This window comes from Arvicanthis niloticus, chromosome 10 (assembly GCF_011762505.2).
Source record: "Arvicanthis niloticus isolate mArvNil1 chromosome 10, mArvNil1.pat.X, whole genome shotgun sequence".
NCBI lineage: Eukaryota > Metazoa > Chordata > Mammalia > Rodentia > Muridae > Arvicanthis > Arvicanthis niloticus.
Window position 1 is genome coordinate 77,444,225 of NC_047667.1, and position 17,657 is coordinate 77,461,881.

Genomic DNA, 17,657 nt, shown 5'->3' on the forward strand with positions numbered 1-17,657 from the left:
GCATTCTCAATGGACCAGAAAGTGGTGTTGCTACCCTTTAGTCCACAAAGTGTGGAAAACGATTTCAGAAAGATCATCTTGGCTATGGTCAGGAGTCAGACAAACTTTACATGAAAGTGCAGGGGTGAAATAACATCTGATGACTGGCAATATTACATAGGACTCCTACTCCTAAGAGCAGAGCCATTATTCTAAATAATTTAGGTTAATACCACAACAAAAAGAATCGACCTTCTTCTGCTTCTCTCTGACACAATTTCCTATTCTAAGACATATACACTCATTCATTATTCTTTTGGCTCCTGACATCAATCTTCTTGACAACAAAGACCACTGGTTTGATGGTGTAGCTAGAGGTAACTTGGTAAGGCATATCTAATTTGGTATAGGTATAGAGTGAATTCATTAGGATAGTGCTTCCTTGGATTGAGTATAAATCAACTCCTGAAAGGTACTGCCTTCATTTCAAGCCTAATTTTTATCACCAGATATTTAAATTGATCACCAACACAATGAGTTGTGCAAGGATGTGGATGGGACTGAAATTGACATCCTGATAAAGCTGTAGCCAAGGTTAGTCTAAGGATCATGCCCACTTCTCTTATGCTTCTCTCTTGAGTGAGTCTCACATTAGAAGTTACTGTGCTTTATTGGGAAAAAAAGGCTGGTGGAAGTCATCTTTGACTGTTGCTTTATGTCTCCAGTTTAGTGTTCAATGACAGGTACATTTGCAAGTGTCATTTGTTGAAATGCGATTGGAGTCCCAATATTGCCATTTTTGTTTAATTCATTTGATCAACAAATGAATGAATTAATTAATGAATGAATAAGGAAGATAGTAAATGTTTCTTTGCTTTGTTGTTTTTTTTTAGTCATTTCCCTTAGTTCCTGTTCATTATCTGTGATAAAAATATCCCAGCAAAAGCAACAGGGAAGAAGGTGCTTATCCCATTTACAGTTCCAGGGTAGAATCTATCAGTGGATAAATTAGAGGCTAGAACTTGAAGCAACTCCTCACACCTACAGTGAGAACAGAGAAAGAATGAATACCTGCATGTTTATTCTCAACTCACCTTCTCCTAGCTTATAAAGATGAAACAGCTGACAAATGTGCATTGTCTCTAGAGAATGGGCTTTATGTCTGTATCCTTGGAGAAGCCCAGGAGTCTCCAGTTCCTACGGTCTCCTTTAGCTCCCATGAGGCCACCATCAATGGGATAAATATGGTTCTGATTTAACAAAAATTAGTACATCAATGGTTTTTCTATTGCTGTGTTGCATCTCATTGTACTTCTTTCTCCCTCTCATATTCTTCCTTTGCCCTACTTCTTCCTTCCCTCTTCTCTTTTCTTCTACCTTTGAATAGTCTGCAATTTATTCACTATGTGAGTTACTTTGTGCCAAGGCAGTAAATAGCCTATAGAAGCTTAATGTCTGTCATAGAAAATTTTAATTGTTAATTTGACAAATCTAGAATTCCATAGGAGACACTCCTCTGACGTGTGTAAGGGAGTTTCTAGATGATGCGAATTGAGGTGGGAAGATTCATACTAAATGTGAATGTCACAATTTCCTTTGGCTGCTTTCCTGGACTGAAAACAAATGTGGGGTGAACATAAGGATTAACATACATCTCTCTCTGCATCCTGTTTAGGGTTACAATGTGACAGGCTTTCTCAAGTGCCTGCATAAAAGAAAAAAAAAAAAAAAACAGAAGGAAGCAACAGCAGACATGAGACTCACAGACTCATCTTCATAAGTGTTTACTGTACAACTCTAGTATATCTGGAAGGATGCCGCACACAACTGGGAAAGTGGGAGACTTTCCCAATGAGCTGCTCTATGCACACAGGGATGAGGCGTATAGGAAGTAGAGCCCTGTCAGTCTTGAACTTTATTTCTATTCAGTGGCAAAGATGACAGTATCCTTATGCCAGCTACTTCTCTACCAACGTCTCATTGACAATACTAATTCACAGCATAAGGGTGAAATCTGAATTTCAGACCTCCAGCACTCATAGTAGCTGGGAGGTTTGTTATGACAGCCACATGTACGCCTATCACTCAGCAGACAAAAACAACATGCCCTAGGGGGAAATTAGGCTAACTGCACCAACCAAAGCATGGGTTCAACAAGAGACCTTGACTCAGTAATGATGTACAAAATTATCAAGGAATGTTCTTGATATCACTCTCTGTCCTCTTGATGCTTTCTGGGAATCTATCAGCAATGGCTCATTAATCAGCACTTTTAAAGCTATGACACTGAAGAAACAAGATTGTGCCAGAAGGTACATCTTATTTTATAAGATGCAGCTTGTGCCTGGTAAATAGAAAACTCTCATGAACACAAAACATGGTTGAATGACCAAATAGCTGTAAGACACTCTTCTTTGATTTAAAAATCCTCCAACAGCCAAAGGTATCTGAACAAGTACATCTATATCAGTACTTAAGCAATGTCATACTCAATATAGTCCAATCAAAACACACACTCAAATAATGACAATTTTTGCTGCCTACCAAAAGTAAGCATCTAGTGTCCTAAAATTTCTGAGTGAGAGAAAACACAGTTCTTCATTTGGGCTGGTTAATTTGGCCAATTTGAAACAACATAGAGTTACCCATTAAAAGAGTCTCAGTGAGAGATTAATTAGATTAGGCTGGCCTGTGCACCTGTCTAAGTGTGGGAAGGTAAGCTTGATTAAGTTAATCCTTGTGGGGGGGATCTAACATAAAAGTAGGTGGCACAATTCTTAGGTTGTAGGTCCTAGACACTATAAAAGAGGAGAAGGTGGGCTGAGAGTAAACATTCAGGTATTCACTCTTGCTCCGTTCTTTATGGTAGATGTGAGAAATTGCTTCAAGTTCCTGCCTCTACTTATTGATGAACTCTAACCTGGAATTTTAAACTGAGTAAGCCCTTTCTTCCCTGTTGTTTGTGTTGGGATATTTTATCACAGCAACTGAACAGCAAATTAGTGTAATGAGTAAGCAAAATATTCATCTATTCATTGCTCAGATGAATTGAACAAAAATGAACATGTTGCAATTTTAGTTGCTTTTGGGCAGATGACAATTGTAAAATTACCTCTCGCAGAATTTTAAACAGTGACACATAAAAAAGGACAGGCTATGATGACCTCCACCACTGTTTTTTCTCTTTTCAGTTTCAGCTAGACAAACTCAATAAAGCACAGTAATTTCACTTGAGAGGGAAGCATAACAGAAGTAGGCATGCTCCTTGGACTCACCTTGGCTATAACTCTAACAAGATGTCTCTTCCAGTCCAATCTACATGCTTTCACAACTCACTGCATCTATGATCAATTTAAATGTCTGGTGATAAAAATCTGACACAAAACACTGCCGCCTTTCTTCACTGTTAAGTTGTACAAAGTTCATCTAATATCTCTTCTTGTGATAGTCAGGTAGCTATGAGCTTGTAAAAAACAGTCCTTTGGATTCTCCTTCAGACATAGAGATTCATAAGTTCTGCCTGAAGATAAATTAGATTTTCTTTTTTTTTTTTTTTTTTTTTTTTTTTTTTTTTTGGTTTTTCGAGACAGGGTTTCTCTGTGTAGCCCTGGCTGTCCTGGAACTCACTCTAGTCCAGGCTGGCCTTGAACTCAGAAATCCGCCTGCCTCTGCCTCCCAAGTGCTGGGATTAAAGGCGTTTGCCACCACCGCCCGGCTAGATTTTCAAATAAAGTATAACTGATGAAAATTATAAAAATACTTGAACTGATGCCACCAAACAGTTATTAAATGTTGATGAGTTATACTCTTCCTCCAATAAAACAAAATAATATAAAATAAAATACAATGTTTAAATGAACTAAGACAGTTTTTATTAATTTTTTAAGTTAAATTTTTTGGTAGTAAATTGTATTACTTTCTCTAATCATCAATTAAGTAAAGGACCCATAATCATAAGAAGGTTTTAAATCACTCAATCTTAGTTTTGGCATATATGTAAAACACTGCTGTGATGGTTTGTATTTGTTTGGTCCAGGGAGTGGTACTATTTAAAGGTGTGGCCCTGTGGGAGTAGGTGTGGCCTTGTTGGAGTAGGTTTGTCTCTGTGAGCATGGACATTAAGACCCTTTATCCTAGCTGACTGGAAGCCAGGATTTTGCTACCAGCTTTCAGATGAAGATGTAAAACTCTCATGGTTTATCTGTAATTTACGTACAGGTCTGTCTAAGCATCCAACTTCAAGGGTTACGCAGAACTGTACACCCTTAGCTCTTATAGCATTATGCTACATCAAAATTTAAAACCCTCACTTGTATTTAAAGCTTTTTTTTTTTTTTTTTTTGGTTTAACAGGTTCTGCATCTCATTTTTTCAAATTATTGTTATCTAAATTACAGTGCAAAGATTGGCCTTATTTTCAGACCTGGACTAAAATATCTAAAATACTGCCCATATCTCACATACACACCCCTTCCCAACATGCTCATACACATGCACACACATGATATACACACACTGCACATGAGTACCATGAAAAGCAATTACTTTTCTTAGGTCATATTGTCAACCGCAGTATCAGAGAAGGATGCCTGAATAGAATGAGCTTTCCATGACTATTGATGGAGGTAATGAGGGAGGGAGAAGAGAGGAGGAGATGGGAAAATAAAGGGAGGAAAAAGTTCAGATCATAACTTCTGCTTCTATCCATTCCTAATACTATCACCGACTTTCTTTTCAGAGAACATACTGGTGCTAGTGCTGAGTCTCACTGAGAGAATGAGCAACTAAAGGCATCTGCTCAGAGGCTAGGCTGTGCTCTGTGCAAAATCAAGGCAACTCTAAACTTAGTGTTGTGTTTTCGTAGAATATCAAAATATCCCAATATTTCAAGATTGTCCATGCTAGGAATACAACCCATTTAATAGAATATTTGCATCATATACACGAAGCACTGGGTTTGACCACAAGCACTGCATAAAGCAGTCACGGTGCTTAATGGCTGCAATCACAGTACATCTTCAGTTGAAGGTAGTTCACATCTCCAATCCCCTAACATCAATCACTAATTAAAAAAAATCCTCTGTAGCCTTACCTTTTGACCAAACATTTCTGGGTATTTTCTCAATTGAGACTCTCTCTTTCAAGTGACTCTAGCTTGTAATGTGGTGAAACAGCACCAGCCCACACATTTTCCAATGTTTACTACTGAAACCTGAAGTTGATTATTTGAGTCAAATTCTTTGATCACATCTTTAACAATAGTTATCAGGAGTCAGAGAAGAATGATGAATTGGAATCTCTATACCTACACTGAAAACTTCTATTACAATGATCTAAAATATAAAACTTCATATTGAAAACAATAATCACAGGAAAAATGGTAACTAAATAGTGTGAGATGGCAACTAACTTTGCTTAAGAGTAGCATAAACTTTACTGCAACTACCACAAAGATAGACTAAAACAATTTATACATTTAAATTTATGGTGAAAATAACACCATATTTTTATTGTCTGCTATGTGTAAAATACTAGGAATTGTCCTTGAACTAGAGCAGAAAGGCATTTTGTAGGTATTTAATATAATGTATGATTTATCATATCTCCTACCTACAAACAATTGGTTATTCAGCTGAAGTTGGAAATGGCCTCCTTCGGAGGTCTCTCTCACACTCCGTGGAAGGTTGTCCACCTGCAGTGAGGTCTCCTTAAGGTTTCTCTCAGCCAGGATGTAATGCCATTGGTTGTCATTCAGAGGAGAAGGAGATTGGACAAAGAGTTCAGTGGGGCCATTCCCAACATCAATGGCAAATATGACTTCAGAAGGAGCTGCAACAAAAAAGAAAGAGGGATGAAAGCATGAAGGCCATTGTCAGTGTGTTGAAGGTACAAGAATCTTCAGAATGTTGCATAAAAGGAAATATATGTCTCCATTAATGTGGAGATGACACTTCTCAACTCCCTGTAGCACTGAACCACCAACAGCAGTATAAAATTCTAAGGACTAGATTGGCTTCATTGTGGTGAGAAGACCACCTAAATGTGAGTGAGTAATGACATTCCATGGGCTGGAATCCTTAACTCAGTACAAAAAGGAAAGTGAGTTGAATAGTCGCATTCCTTCCTCACTTTCTGTTTTCTGACTACTTATGCAACATAACCTGCAAGCTCTTGTCAGCATGCCTCTCCCACTATGATGAACTGTACCCTGAAACTGTGAGTCAGAATAATAACCCTTCTTTTTTTAGTTTCTCTTTTCAGGAATTTTGTATCAGTAATAAGATGAGTGGCCAATATAATTGAAGGTGTGGGTGGGAATAGTGGTGGTAGTGATGTTAAGGTCCTGATAATATTATATTGATGATAATTACAGTAACTATCATGATGATTTTAGCAAAGTAGGAAAGGATGGTGGTGGAGATGGTGCTGATGGTGACAGTCATAGTGCTTATGGTAATGATGGTAATGCTAGTGCCCATAGGGATTAACAGAGCTAGAAGTGATGATATGTAAAGCACAAAATACAAATCTTTCTCATTTTCACCTTTAACTCCAAGGAAGGCACAATCACCTTCAATTATCAATGAGAAAAAGATGAGAAAAAAAGTTTTCCAAATAGTATTTGATATCTGTCACTAGAAGGAACGCTCCTAAACAAGTCACTCTTGTCATTACCCAGTGACATATGATAACTTTCTATGCACAAAGAATGAGAACAGTTAGTTTTAAACTTAGGCTAAGGAAAAGATAGGCTCCTAAGTAACTGGAGCCTCCATATATCAGACCTGGGCTCCTTCTTAACACTTTATGTTTTTTCCTCTTAGCCTAATGGAAGAAGTGGGTTTCTATTTGACCATGGAATAAACTGCCACATCAGAGATCTCCAAGCTCAAATATCACCTGAGACCATTTCCCCAAAGGCTCCAGGTAACTGAAGACAGACTAGGCTTTGCTGCCTCATGAGTCCTAACCTTAAAGATAAGCAATAAGTTGGTGCCTGAAAACAACATCAACAACAAAAAGGATATTTACAACATAAACTATAGAGCTACCCTTTCCTGAAGAAGTTCTTACATCACACTTCAGTTTTCTTATCTGCAAAGTGGGGATAAAAATATAGCTAATCATTAGGTTATCTGCATTCTGATATAGATGAAATTCTTCAAACTGTCCCTGGACCAAAGTAGATGATTATAAGTAATGGTTGTATGTGGGCCTGTGTACTGGAGGCTCTCCGAGGAGATCTCTGTTCTGGCCAGATGCAAGGGGTTCAGGGAAAAAGGGGAGAGTGCGAGCAAGGAGGGGGAATCACCTCCACTGACTTCACTGCAGCTGCCTCCACCTCCACCTCTGCTGTTGCCTCAGTTGTTCCAAGACACTGCACCCATTGCTCTTCACTGAATCAGGCCACACTGAGGCAGCTAGAGGCTGGCTAGCCAGGGAGGAGTACAGGGAAGCTTATGGTGATATTTCAGGAGAGCAGATCTCTTCCCCCTGGGCAGTGTTACAGCTCTTATAACAGAAGCTCTCTCAGTCCACAAAATAATTCTTGCAAACCTTTATTCCTTCTGAATAGAATTCTTATACACAGTTTTGGGGGTGGGTCATATCCAGCAGCAGTTACTTCCTATTGGTTTGGTCTGATGTGAGAGGGCTTGGGGTGCTGCTCCTATGTGACTGATGGCCACAGACCCTTCTACAGGAGGCTCTGGGGGCTGTAGCTATATGACAGGAGACAGGAGTTCAACAGTGTGGCAAAACGCCTTTGTCCCTTCAGGGTAGCCAGGGTTTCCATGAGTAATAATGTCTGTATTCCATAAAAACCAAAACAGATAGTGTGTACTTAGGTTTGAATCAATGTGCTCCTAATTGGATTGCAGGAATAATTAATGCTTCTCATAGTAAACAGAAAATATTCAAGGTAATAAAAAGTGAAATGCTGTAGCTGAAAGGGGGACAGAATGAAGAGGGTTAGACAATCCATGGAAACCACCATTGCTCTGTCTAATAATCTAGATATATCAACTTTGGAAACTGATGTTTGGATAGCATAAAGTAGGCTTAGGGAAGGGGAATGTATATATTCTGACTCACTGCATCTGTTAAAGGACTCTTTCTTTCTAAGTAGCTTGTCTGCAGGGTTTCTGACTATGAACTCTCTAGAAAAAAAATGTCTATCGGCTTTAATGAGTAATGTGATTGGTTTTGACATCCTGTTTGAGATTTTTCCCTCCATAGCAATAGTAATAACAATAGTACTAATAACTGTAGCAAAAATAATGTCATACTTATTTTATATTTATATACTTATATCATAACCAAAACACTAAATGCACAGAACAAATAAAGAATATTACAGTCTATAAGGAAAAAAAAGGCCAAATAAGATATGAAGACAGATCTATCAGAATTACAACAGATTTCTCAACATAGACTCTAAAACCCCCCAAAATCCTGGGCAGATGTGATCCCAATTCAAAGAGAACACAAAGCCCAGCCCAGTCTACTATACACAGAAAAAACTGAATCACCATAGATGGAGGAACCAAGATATTCCATGACAAAATTTAAACAGTATCTTTGTACTAATCCATCCATACAGCAGATACTAGAAGTAAAACTCCAATACAAGGAGGGTAACTATATCCATGAAAACATGAGAAATTAAAGATCTCACAACATACCTCCCAAAATAGAATTACACATAAATAATAGCACTATCGGCAACGAAAATAACAAGAACAATCATCTGTCTTTAATATTTCTGAACTTCAATGGACTCAATTCTCCAATTAAACAACAACAGGCTAACTGACATCATATGAACAGAATCCAGCATTTTGTTGCATATAAGAAACACATCTCTGTGACAAAGACAGATACTACCTCAGAGAAAGGGGCTGGAAAAAAAAATGTTTTCAAAGAAAAAGAACCAAGAACAAGCACAAGTTGCCATCCTAATATCCAATAAAATAGACTTTCAACCAAAAGTTATCAAATGAGATGGGATGGACACTTCATATTCATCAAAGGAAAAACGCATGGAGAGAATCTCAATTCTGTACATCTATGCCCCAAATGCAAGGGCACATAGATTTGTAAAAGTAACTTTACTAAAGCTTAAAACACACATTGATCTTCAAACAGGAAGAGTGGGAGGAGACTTTAACACCACACCCTCACCAATGGGCAGGTCATTGAAACAGAAACTATATAGAGACACAGTGAAACTAATAGAAGTTATTAATCAAAAAGAATTTAACAGATATATACAGGATATTTCATACTATAACCAGAGAATATATCTTCTTCTTATCACCTCACAGTACTTTTTCTAAAATTGACAATATAATCTATCACAAAACAAACATCAACAAATTCAAGAAGATTCAAATAACCCCATGCATCCTATCAGATCACCACAGAATAAAATTAGACTTCAATACCAAGAAAAACAACAGAAAGCCCACATATCTATGGAAACTGGAAAACTCTGTACTCAATAATAACTTGTTCAAGAAAGAAATAAAGAAAGAAATTAGACTTTCCAGAATTCAATGAAAATGAAGACATAGCATACCAAAACTTATGGGACATAATAAAAGCAGTGCAAAGATTAAAATTCATAGTACTAAGTGCCCTGGTAAAGAAATGGGAGAGATCCTACAAGAGCAACTTAACAGCACATTTGAAAGTCCTAGAAAAAAAAAAAAAAAAAAAAAACCACAGCCAAGAACAGCCAAGAGTTAGCCTAACTAACTAAAGGACACAAAGAAAGTATTCAAATTAACACAATCAGAAATAAATGGGGAGACATAACAAGAAAAACTGAGGAAATTAATAAAATTATCAGATTATACTAGAAAAGCCTTTACTTAACAAAAATAATCCAGATAAAATGGATGACTTTTTACACAGATATCAAATATCAAAGTAGCATTATTAGCAAGTAAATTACATAAATAGTGTCATATTCATGAAGAAAATAGAAGAATTCATTAAAAGCATCCCAATCAAAAAAGCCAAGATCATATGGATTTACTGCAGAATTCTACCAGACCTTCAAAGAAGTGCTACTACCAACACTCCTCAAACTACTCCATACAATAGAAACAGAAGAAACATTACCTAATTCATTCTATGAAGTCACAGCTACTCTGATACCTAAAACTCTCAATGACCCAACAAAGAAAGAGAATTTTAAACCAATTTCTCTTATGAATATCAATGCAAAAGTACACAATAAAATTCTAACAAAGCGAATCCAAGCACACATTGAAATCATCATTCAACAAGATCAAGTAGGCTTCATTCCAGAGATGCAGGGATGGTTCAATATATGAAAGCCATTAAAGTAACCCACTATACAAACAAACTCAAAAAATTTCATGATCATCTCATTAGATGCTGAAAAAGCATTTGATAAAGTACAACACCCCTTCATGTTAAAAGTATCAGAATGCAGATAAATTCTAGGCCCCTATCTAAACATAATAAAAAGCAGTATACAGCCATCAATCAGGCAATATCAAAATAAATGGAGAGAAACATGAAGAAATACCACTAAGTTTAGGAAAAAGACATGGCTGCCACTTTCCCTGTATCTATTCAATATAGTACTTGCAGTTCTAGCTAGAACAATAAGACAACAATCTGTATGTATCAAGGGGATACAAATTGCAAAGGAATAATTCAAAGTTTTACTATTTTACAGATAATATTATAGAATATATAAGCTACCCCAAAAATTCTACCAGGGAACTTCTAGAGCTGATAAACAACTTCACCAAAGTGGCTGGATACAAAATTAACTCAAACAAATCAGAAGACTTCTTTTATACAAATGATAAATGGGCTGAGAGGGAAAATAGAGAAACAACATCCTTCACAGTAATGACAAATAATATAAAGATATTGGTGTAATTCTAACCAAACAAGTGAAAAATTTGCATGGCAAAACTTCAAGTGTTTTAAGAAAGAAATTGAAGAACATCTCAGAAAATGGGAAGAACTCTCATGCTCATGGATTACTAAGATTAACATAGTAAAAATGGCCATGCTACCAAAAGCAATTTACAGATTCAACACAATCCATATCAAGATTCAAACACAGTTCTTCATAGACATGGAAAGAGAAATTCTCAAGTTCATATGGAAAAATGAAAATCTATAGATAGTAAAAACAGTTCTTAACAATTAAAGAAATTCTTGGGGAAATCAACATTCCTGACCTCAAAATGTACTACAGAGTGATAGTGATAAAATGAATGGTATTGATACAGTCACAGACAGGTTGATCAATGGATTAGAACTTAAGACTCAGAAATAAACTAACAACATTTTGGAAATTTGATCTTTGACAAAGAAGCCAAACATATACAATGGAAAAAAGAAAGCATCTTCAATAATTGGTGCAGGTCTAACTCATGGTCTGAATGTAGAAAAATTAAAATAAACTCATATTTATCTTATTGCATAAGACTCAAGTTTCAATTAGATAGAGGATCTCAACATAAAACTAGATACACTGAATTGAATAGAAGAGAAAGTGTGAAAGAGCCTCCAACTCATTGGCAGAACTCCAGTGGCTCCAGTTTAAGATCAACAATTGATAAATGAGACCTTGTGAAACTGAAAAGCTGTTGTACAGCAAAAGTCACAGCAAATAGTACAAACTGACAATCTACAGATTGGAAAAAAAAAACTTCACTAACCCCACATACAATAGAAGGCTAATATTCAAAATATATAAAGAACTCAAGAAGCTAACCTATAAAAAACCAAATAACCAAATCAAAAATAGGGTATAGAATTAAACAGAGAATTCACAACAGAGGAATCTTGAATGGCCAAGAAACACTTAAAAAAAAATCAAGTCTTTCATCATCAGAAAAAAAATGACCATGATATTCCACCTTATACAAATCAGAATGGCTAAGAATAAAAACTCAGGTGACAGCACATGTGGGTGAGGATGTGGAGAAAAAGGAACACTCCCCAATTGCTAGTTGGATTGTAAGCTGGTACAACCACTCTGGAAATCAATCTGGAGGTTTCTCAAAAAATTAAAAATAGATCTATCTGAAAAAAAAAAACTATACCATTCTTGGGCATATACCCAAAAGATCCCCCACCATACCACAGGAACACGTGTCCTACTATGTTCATAGCAGCCTTATTTGTAATAGTCATAAGCTAGAAACAACCCAAATGTCCCTCAAAGGAAGAATGGCTACAGAAAACATGGTTCATTTACACAGTGAAATACTCTTCAACTATTAAGAATGAGAACATCAAGATGGATGGCCTTGTCAGGCATAGGTATGAGAGGAGATCTTTGGTCCCATGAAGGCTGAACACCAAGTGGGGGGGAATTCGATGGTGGGGAGGTGGGACTGGGAGAGTAGGTGGGAGCATCCTCATAAAGGCAGGAGGAGGGGGGAAAAGATAGGTGGTTCCTGGGTAGTGGGGTGATGGGTTAAGGGGGATAAAATCTGAAATGTAAATATAATATCCAATAAAAAATAATGAAAAAAGATTTTTGCATACAAATGAATGGAACTAGAACTTATCTCCTTGAGTGAGGTAATCCAGACCCAAAAGAACATGCGTGGTATATACTCACTAATAAGTGGATATTAGCCAAAAGGAACAGAATATCTAGAATAGAACCCAGAAAACGTAAGGAGTTTAACAAGTAGAAAGGCTAAATGAGGATGTTTCAATCCCACTTAGACGGGGGAAGAAAATACTAGAAGGAGTCAGAGGAAGGAGGGGATCTGGGTGGGAGAGACAAGGGCAAAGGTGTAAGGGGAACAGGATCAGGTATGAGGATCAGGTGGACAGAAGAGAATTCCAAAGGGCCAGAAGAATATATGGAAATATGCACTCATTTTCTGTTAAAACAATGTTTAAAGTCCTCTTGGAGTCGAGTGAAAATAGTTCTAGCCTAACCTTCTAGAATGGGGAATCAGTAGTATGACCACCCATGCCAGCCTTCAAATACTTTTATAAGACTTTACTAATGAATTACACTCTGAGAACAGTAAACAGTTTCAGTATTAACCCTGCCCTGAAATATCAAGTTCAAAGATTTTAGGTCCTAAAGTGTTATTTAATGTTATTAAACCATTGAATATGTTAAAAATATTTTCTGTTAAGATGACTACTTGGATATTTTTAAATCACTAGAATTGATCCTAGCAAAGTCAGACATGGACCGTACTATAATTTTGGGAGTTTATTATAAAAATGGTTTGCTTTCCAAACTTATCTTTTTGTTGAAAAATCTTCCCAAGCTCTTTATATATCTAGCAGTTTTTATGAAAAAAACTGTTTTTTTGAAAATTAATAAAAATATTATCTTCTCAATGTAATAGGAAGACTAATATAATTTATAGTCTCATTTGAACATGAACAAGGACAGGAAATCAACTTTGTGAAGTCATTGAGAACTTTGCAGAAATACAAAGTATAGATAGACAATTAAAGTTATTACTAAAACAGTGTTTTCTGTTTTCATAAAAATTAATAATCATTGCTATATTTATTTTTCCTTTCAGTACTTGTATGTGGTTGCACATGTATTGTGACATGTAGTGTTTCACCGTAAAAACAGTCTTCTCATCCACAGTTTTTTAGTGCTCATTGCCTTCACGATCATTGTTTCACAGATGGAGAGAGGGTCTTTACAAAGGTATAAATCACGCATCTGAACCTGCGTATGCCCTGCTGTTAGTAAGAAAGAGGTTGAAAACTTCATGAACTCTCACTGACTAGTTACACTCTTCTACTGATGGGAGATAAAACATCGTGTGTGTGTGTGTGTGTGTGTGTGTGTGTGTTGGCTGGTTGTGAATGCCAGAGGTCAATGTTCAGGTGCCTCCTCAATTACTCTCCAACTCAGTCTTTGGAACAGTCTCTGCCTGAACCTGGAACTCACCAATCCTGCTAGATGAGCAGCAGTACTCGGCCTGTCTGTGCCTCCTCTGTCCTGAGAATCCCTGGCTATGTTACTTGGTTTCCAGGAAACTGAATTCAGATCCTCTTGCTTGCATAAAAGTCATTTACTGATTGAGCTATCTTTTAAGACAAAAAAAAAAACAAAAAACAAAACAAACAAACAAACAAAAAAAACCAAAAAAAAAAAAAAACAAAAACAAAACAAAACAAACAAACAAAAAAAAAAAAACCCAAACTTCTGAAGAAGCCTTAGCTACAACAGTAAAGTGGATCGTGAATATTAAGAGGATGGTCACTAGTCAGTCATCCTTGCTTCCCATAAGTGTAATGTCAGAGTATGGCAGCCTAAAGTGACAGCTAAGAAATGAGCATACCCTAATAAACGGTGCAGTCTGCAAAATTCTTGGAATGTACTTATACTGATGAAGCAATAACAAACTCTCACAGAACACCACAAATCATAACATACTAGCCTCATTTGACAGCTTCAATCCTAGTTACCTTATAGCGAGAGATCCTAGAAACCTGTACTGGTGGCTAGTGGCTGAGATAAAGTAAAACTCAATGGATGCTGACACTAAACTCATAAACAATGGCACTTACATGTGATTTCAAGTCGGAGGAACTCTTTAATGCCAAGGTTTTCTATGAAAACTCCAGATAAGGCAGTCGTTTTAAAAAAGAAGGAAATGTCAGTGCTGAATTCCGCGTGGAAGGTAGGAAAGTGGAGGTAAGAAGCTTCAGTGGAAAACGAGACAGCATTCCAGAAGTGTCCTGCGAAGCAGAGAAGTCTTAAACATGGCTGGCTTGTTTTTAATGATGTTTGAAAAGGAAGTGGGCTTGCGTGTATTTTTCATGACTAGAACAGTAATGGGAAAAGGCATAAGAGAACCAAAATGCCTTGTGCTCATGCAATTCAGATAAATGGCAGTGATGGTGGAGGTGGGAAAGAGGGGTGGGGAGTGTTGTACTCACGGTCACCATAGCAACGCAAAGGGCCAATTCTCCAAGCAGCTTCTGAGTTTGATCTGTTTGTATCAGTGATGATTATCTGAGTTACAGGCAAGTGATCTTTGAAGGAAAGAAAGCCAGTATCGTTTGCCCTGAAGAAAATAAAAGATAAATGTTAGGGGGATAGGGTAAAAATGTAGATTATCTAGAGGTTCTGTGCTAAGACCCCTCTTTTGCAGTGGGACTTGGATTGGAGGAAGACTGACTAGGGTTAGAAGGACATTAACCAAAGGTCTTTTATTTCAGGCTGTGTGAATAGTTGGGCTACCAATTACAGAATCCATTACATACTTCAAAAAAAAAAAAAAAAAAAAAAACACTGCATTTTATATCTTCCCTAAATGTTCTTGCAGGAGCACAGGCAGTTTACGAAGACAACACGGCCGATTGTGGCCAAGAGGACCTGAATGCTCACTGCATCATTAATATGACATTATGCATCACTTCACTTTCCTATAAAAGATCTTCTATCTGAAGAATTTACTTGAAAACTGACATCACAAACTCTTTTTAAAATGCACTCACGGAACTTGGCTGAACCTCCTCCCAACAGGTTTTAATCAGGTTTGAATGTTCCTTGTTATATTTTAAGTTGCTTCAAAATGAGCCTCTATAATTAATTGCTGGTTTTTTTGCTTTGTTCTTTAGAAAGATCTTGCTGGTTAATGGATCTGGCTTTGTTCTAGTTAATTATGCAAATATGGAACTTTCTAGGGTGGTTTTTTTTTTGGGGGGGGAACAAGGGAGGGATAGAAATACAGAAGAAGAGATAAGGCCAGTGTTTCCTCCTCTTTTAAAGCTGACATTTGGAATTAAGGTGACAATGGTACCACTTGGAAGAGCATAAAATTTGGAAGTGAAAACCTGGTGTTTTGTTGTTGTGGAGATGTGAGCCCTGTATGCTTGGTGTGTGAGCATGGACACCTGAATCTGGGTTTCTGAACCTCCACAAAATAAGCCTACTCTTACGGCATTCACTTTTTTTTTATTGGATATTTTATTTATTTACATTTTAGATGCCATCTTCTTTCCCCATTTCTCCTCCCTAGAAACCTCTTATTCCATCCCCCCCTCCTCCTTTTGCTTTTATACCATTTTAATTACATGCAAGTATTAAGGTCAGTTCTAGTTGAGGAACTAGCAATATAATAGACATAAATAGTCAAGGAACAAGCAAGACAATAAACACAAATAATCAAAGATCAAGCAAGGCAATAAACAAAATTCCGTGAACACTCCCATGATCACTGTTTCTAAGGGCTTATTAGGATGGCATTCACTTTTAACCATAGGGCTGGGTAACTAGAATTAAGACATCTGGATCCTGCTGGCCAGCCAACCTGGACAAATTAGTGAGCTCCAGCCCAATAAAAAGCCTTGTCTCGAAAAATAATTTGTATTTTATAGTATCCAAGGAATAACAACAGAAGCTGACTTCTGGCTTCCACATATACACATATTCCTGTTCAAATGTACCTACCAGCACACAAAAATAAAAATGTGCATATATTTAACCCATACACACACCAGAAAGTATTTGGAGAAGTAGTGTAGAGGGCGACATCATTCAAGTACATAGTATTCATATATGATGCTTTCAAAAAATAAATAAAAATGTTCAAAAAATAATAATACAAATTCAATTAAATAAATTAACTATGTAAATAGTTCCAGGAAGAAATATGCTAGAGACAGGTCTAACCTTTGCAGTCACAATTCTTCTATGTGGTGTGTATGTAACACTATGTCGATTTATAAATGTTGAACCTCCCACAGAGGCACTGAGGAGTTTCCTAGGATCACAGCATAGAAAAAGTGAAAGTTAAGTCATCCTTTCATTTTTCCCAGTTCTTTTACATGTGTTGGAAGGCAGACTTTAGAGTTAACAGCCCCTAGCTGTGTAGTGTTAGTAATGTCCTTTTTGAGACACTAGGTATGTAGGATGCACATCTGTATAGCAGCCTGCAAAGAATTAAATGAGATATGCAACTTCTAGGCACAGTGTCCAGTCTGTATTAAGTGCTCAAAACTGGTCTCCCTGACACTTACTTTAGTTTTCTTTGTCCCTGATCTACTTTGTAGATTCTGGCAAGACAACTTATGTCATACGCATCCAGCATCCAATTATGATCCTGGATTAGAGAGTTGTTGCTACATAGCAGAGGTAGAAAATTAAATTTTAAGATTTAGAATTGAGTTCATGAGACCTGTAGAAAGAAAAGTAATATTTTATCTAGGTTATAAATAAATCATATATCCATCTGAAACATTCCCCTATAGCCCTATTCAAAGACACAAAGAAATACATAATATAATATCTTTAACTTGAGTGGTTGTGTTCAGAAGACATTCAAACGATAAGGCTTTGCTTCAACAAAAAAGTGCACCTATGTGTGTTACACACAAAGAATAGATTTGTCTTTTAGTTGTAATGTAGTCATAAGTAGATATTGTAAAGTAGAGCTTAAACACTTTCAGTAGAGTAAAGATAAAATCTAGACACTCTCATGATAGAACATGGGATGGTATGTTTTGCTACTTTTTCTCATATGTATCATGCATGCTGGAATCTGAATTCTGCCTGTTAATGCTGACTTGTCGGCCTCCTTTGGACAACAAGACATCTTATACATATCCACATGATACCTTGTATCAGCATATGGATATACATTTAAAAAGCATGCTAAGTATAAAAAAGCTCTTCCA

At 36.8% G+C, this 17,657-nt stretch overlaps 1 protein-coding gene across 1 annotated transcript in view; it reads right to left on the reverse strand.

Moving 5' to 3' along the window:
- LOC117716227 (contactin-associated protein like 5-1) overlaps window positions 1–17,657 on the reverse strand; it is a 688,126-nt gene that overhangs the window by 88,180 nt on the left and 582,289 nt on the right. Inside the window, exons 15-17 of the mRNA XM_034513191.2 lie at window positions 14,916–15,043; window positions 14,544–14,714; window positions 5,589–5,807 (exon numbers count right to left, since the gene is read on the reverse strand). Coding sequence (XP_034369082.1) covers window positions 5,589–5,807; window positions 14,544–14,714; window positions 14,916–15,043 — 518 coding nt within the window. The remainder of the gene's footprint in view (window positions 1–5,588; window positions 5,808–14,543; window positions 14,715–14,915; window positions 15,044–17,657) is intronic.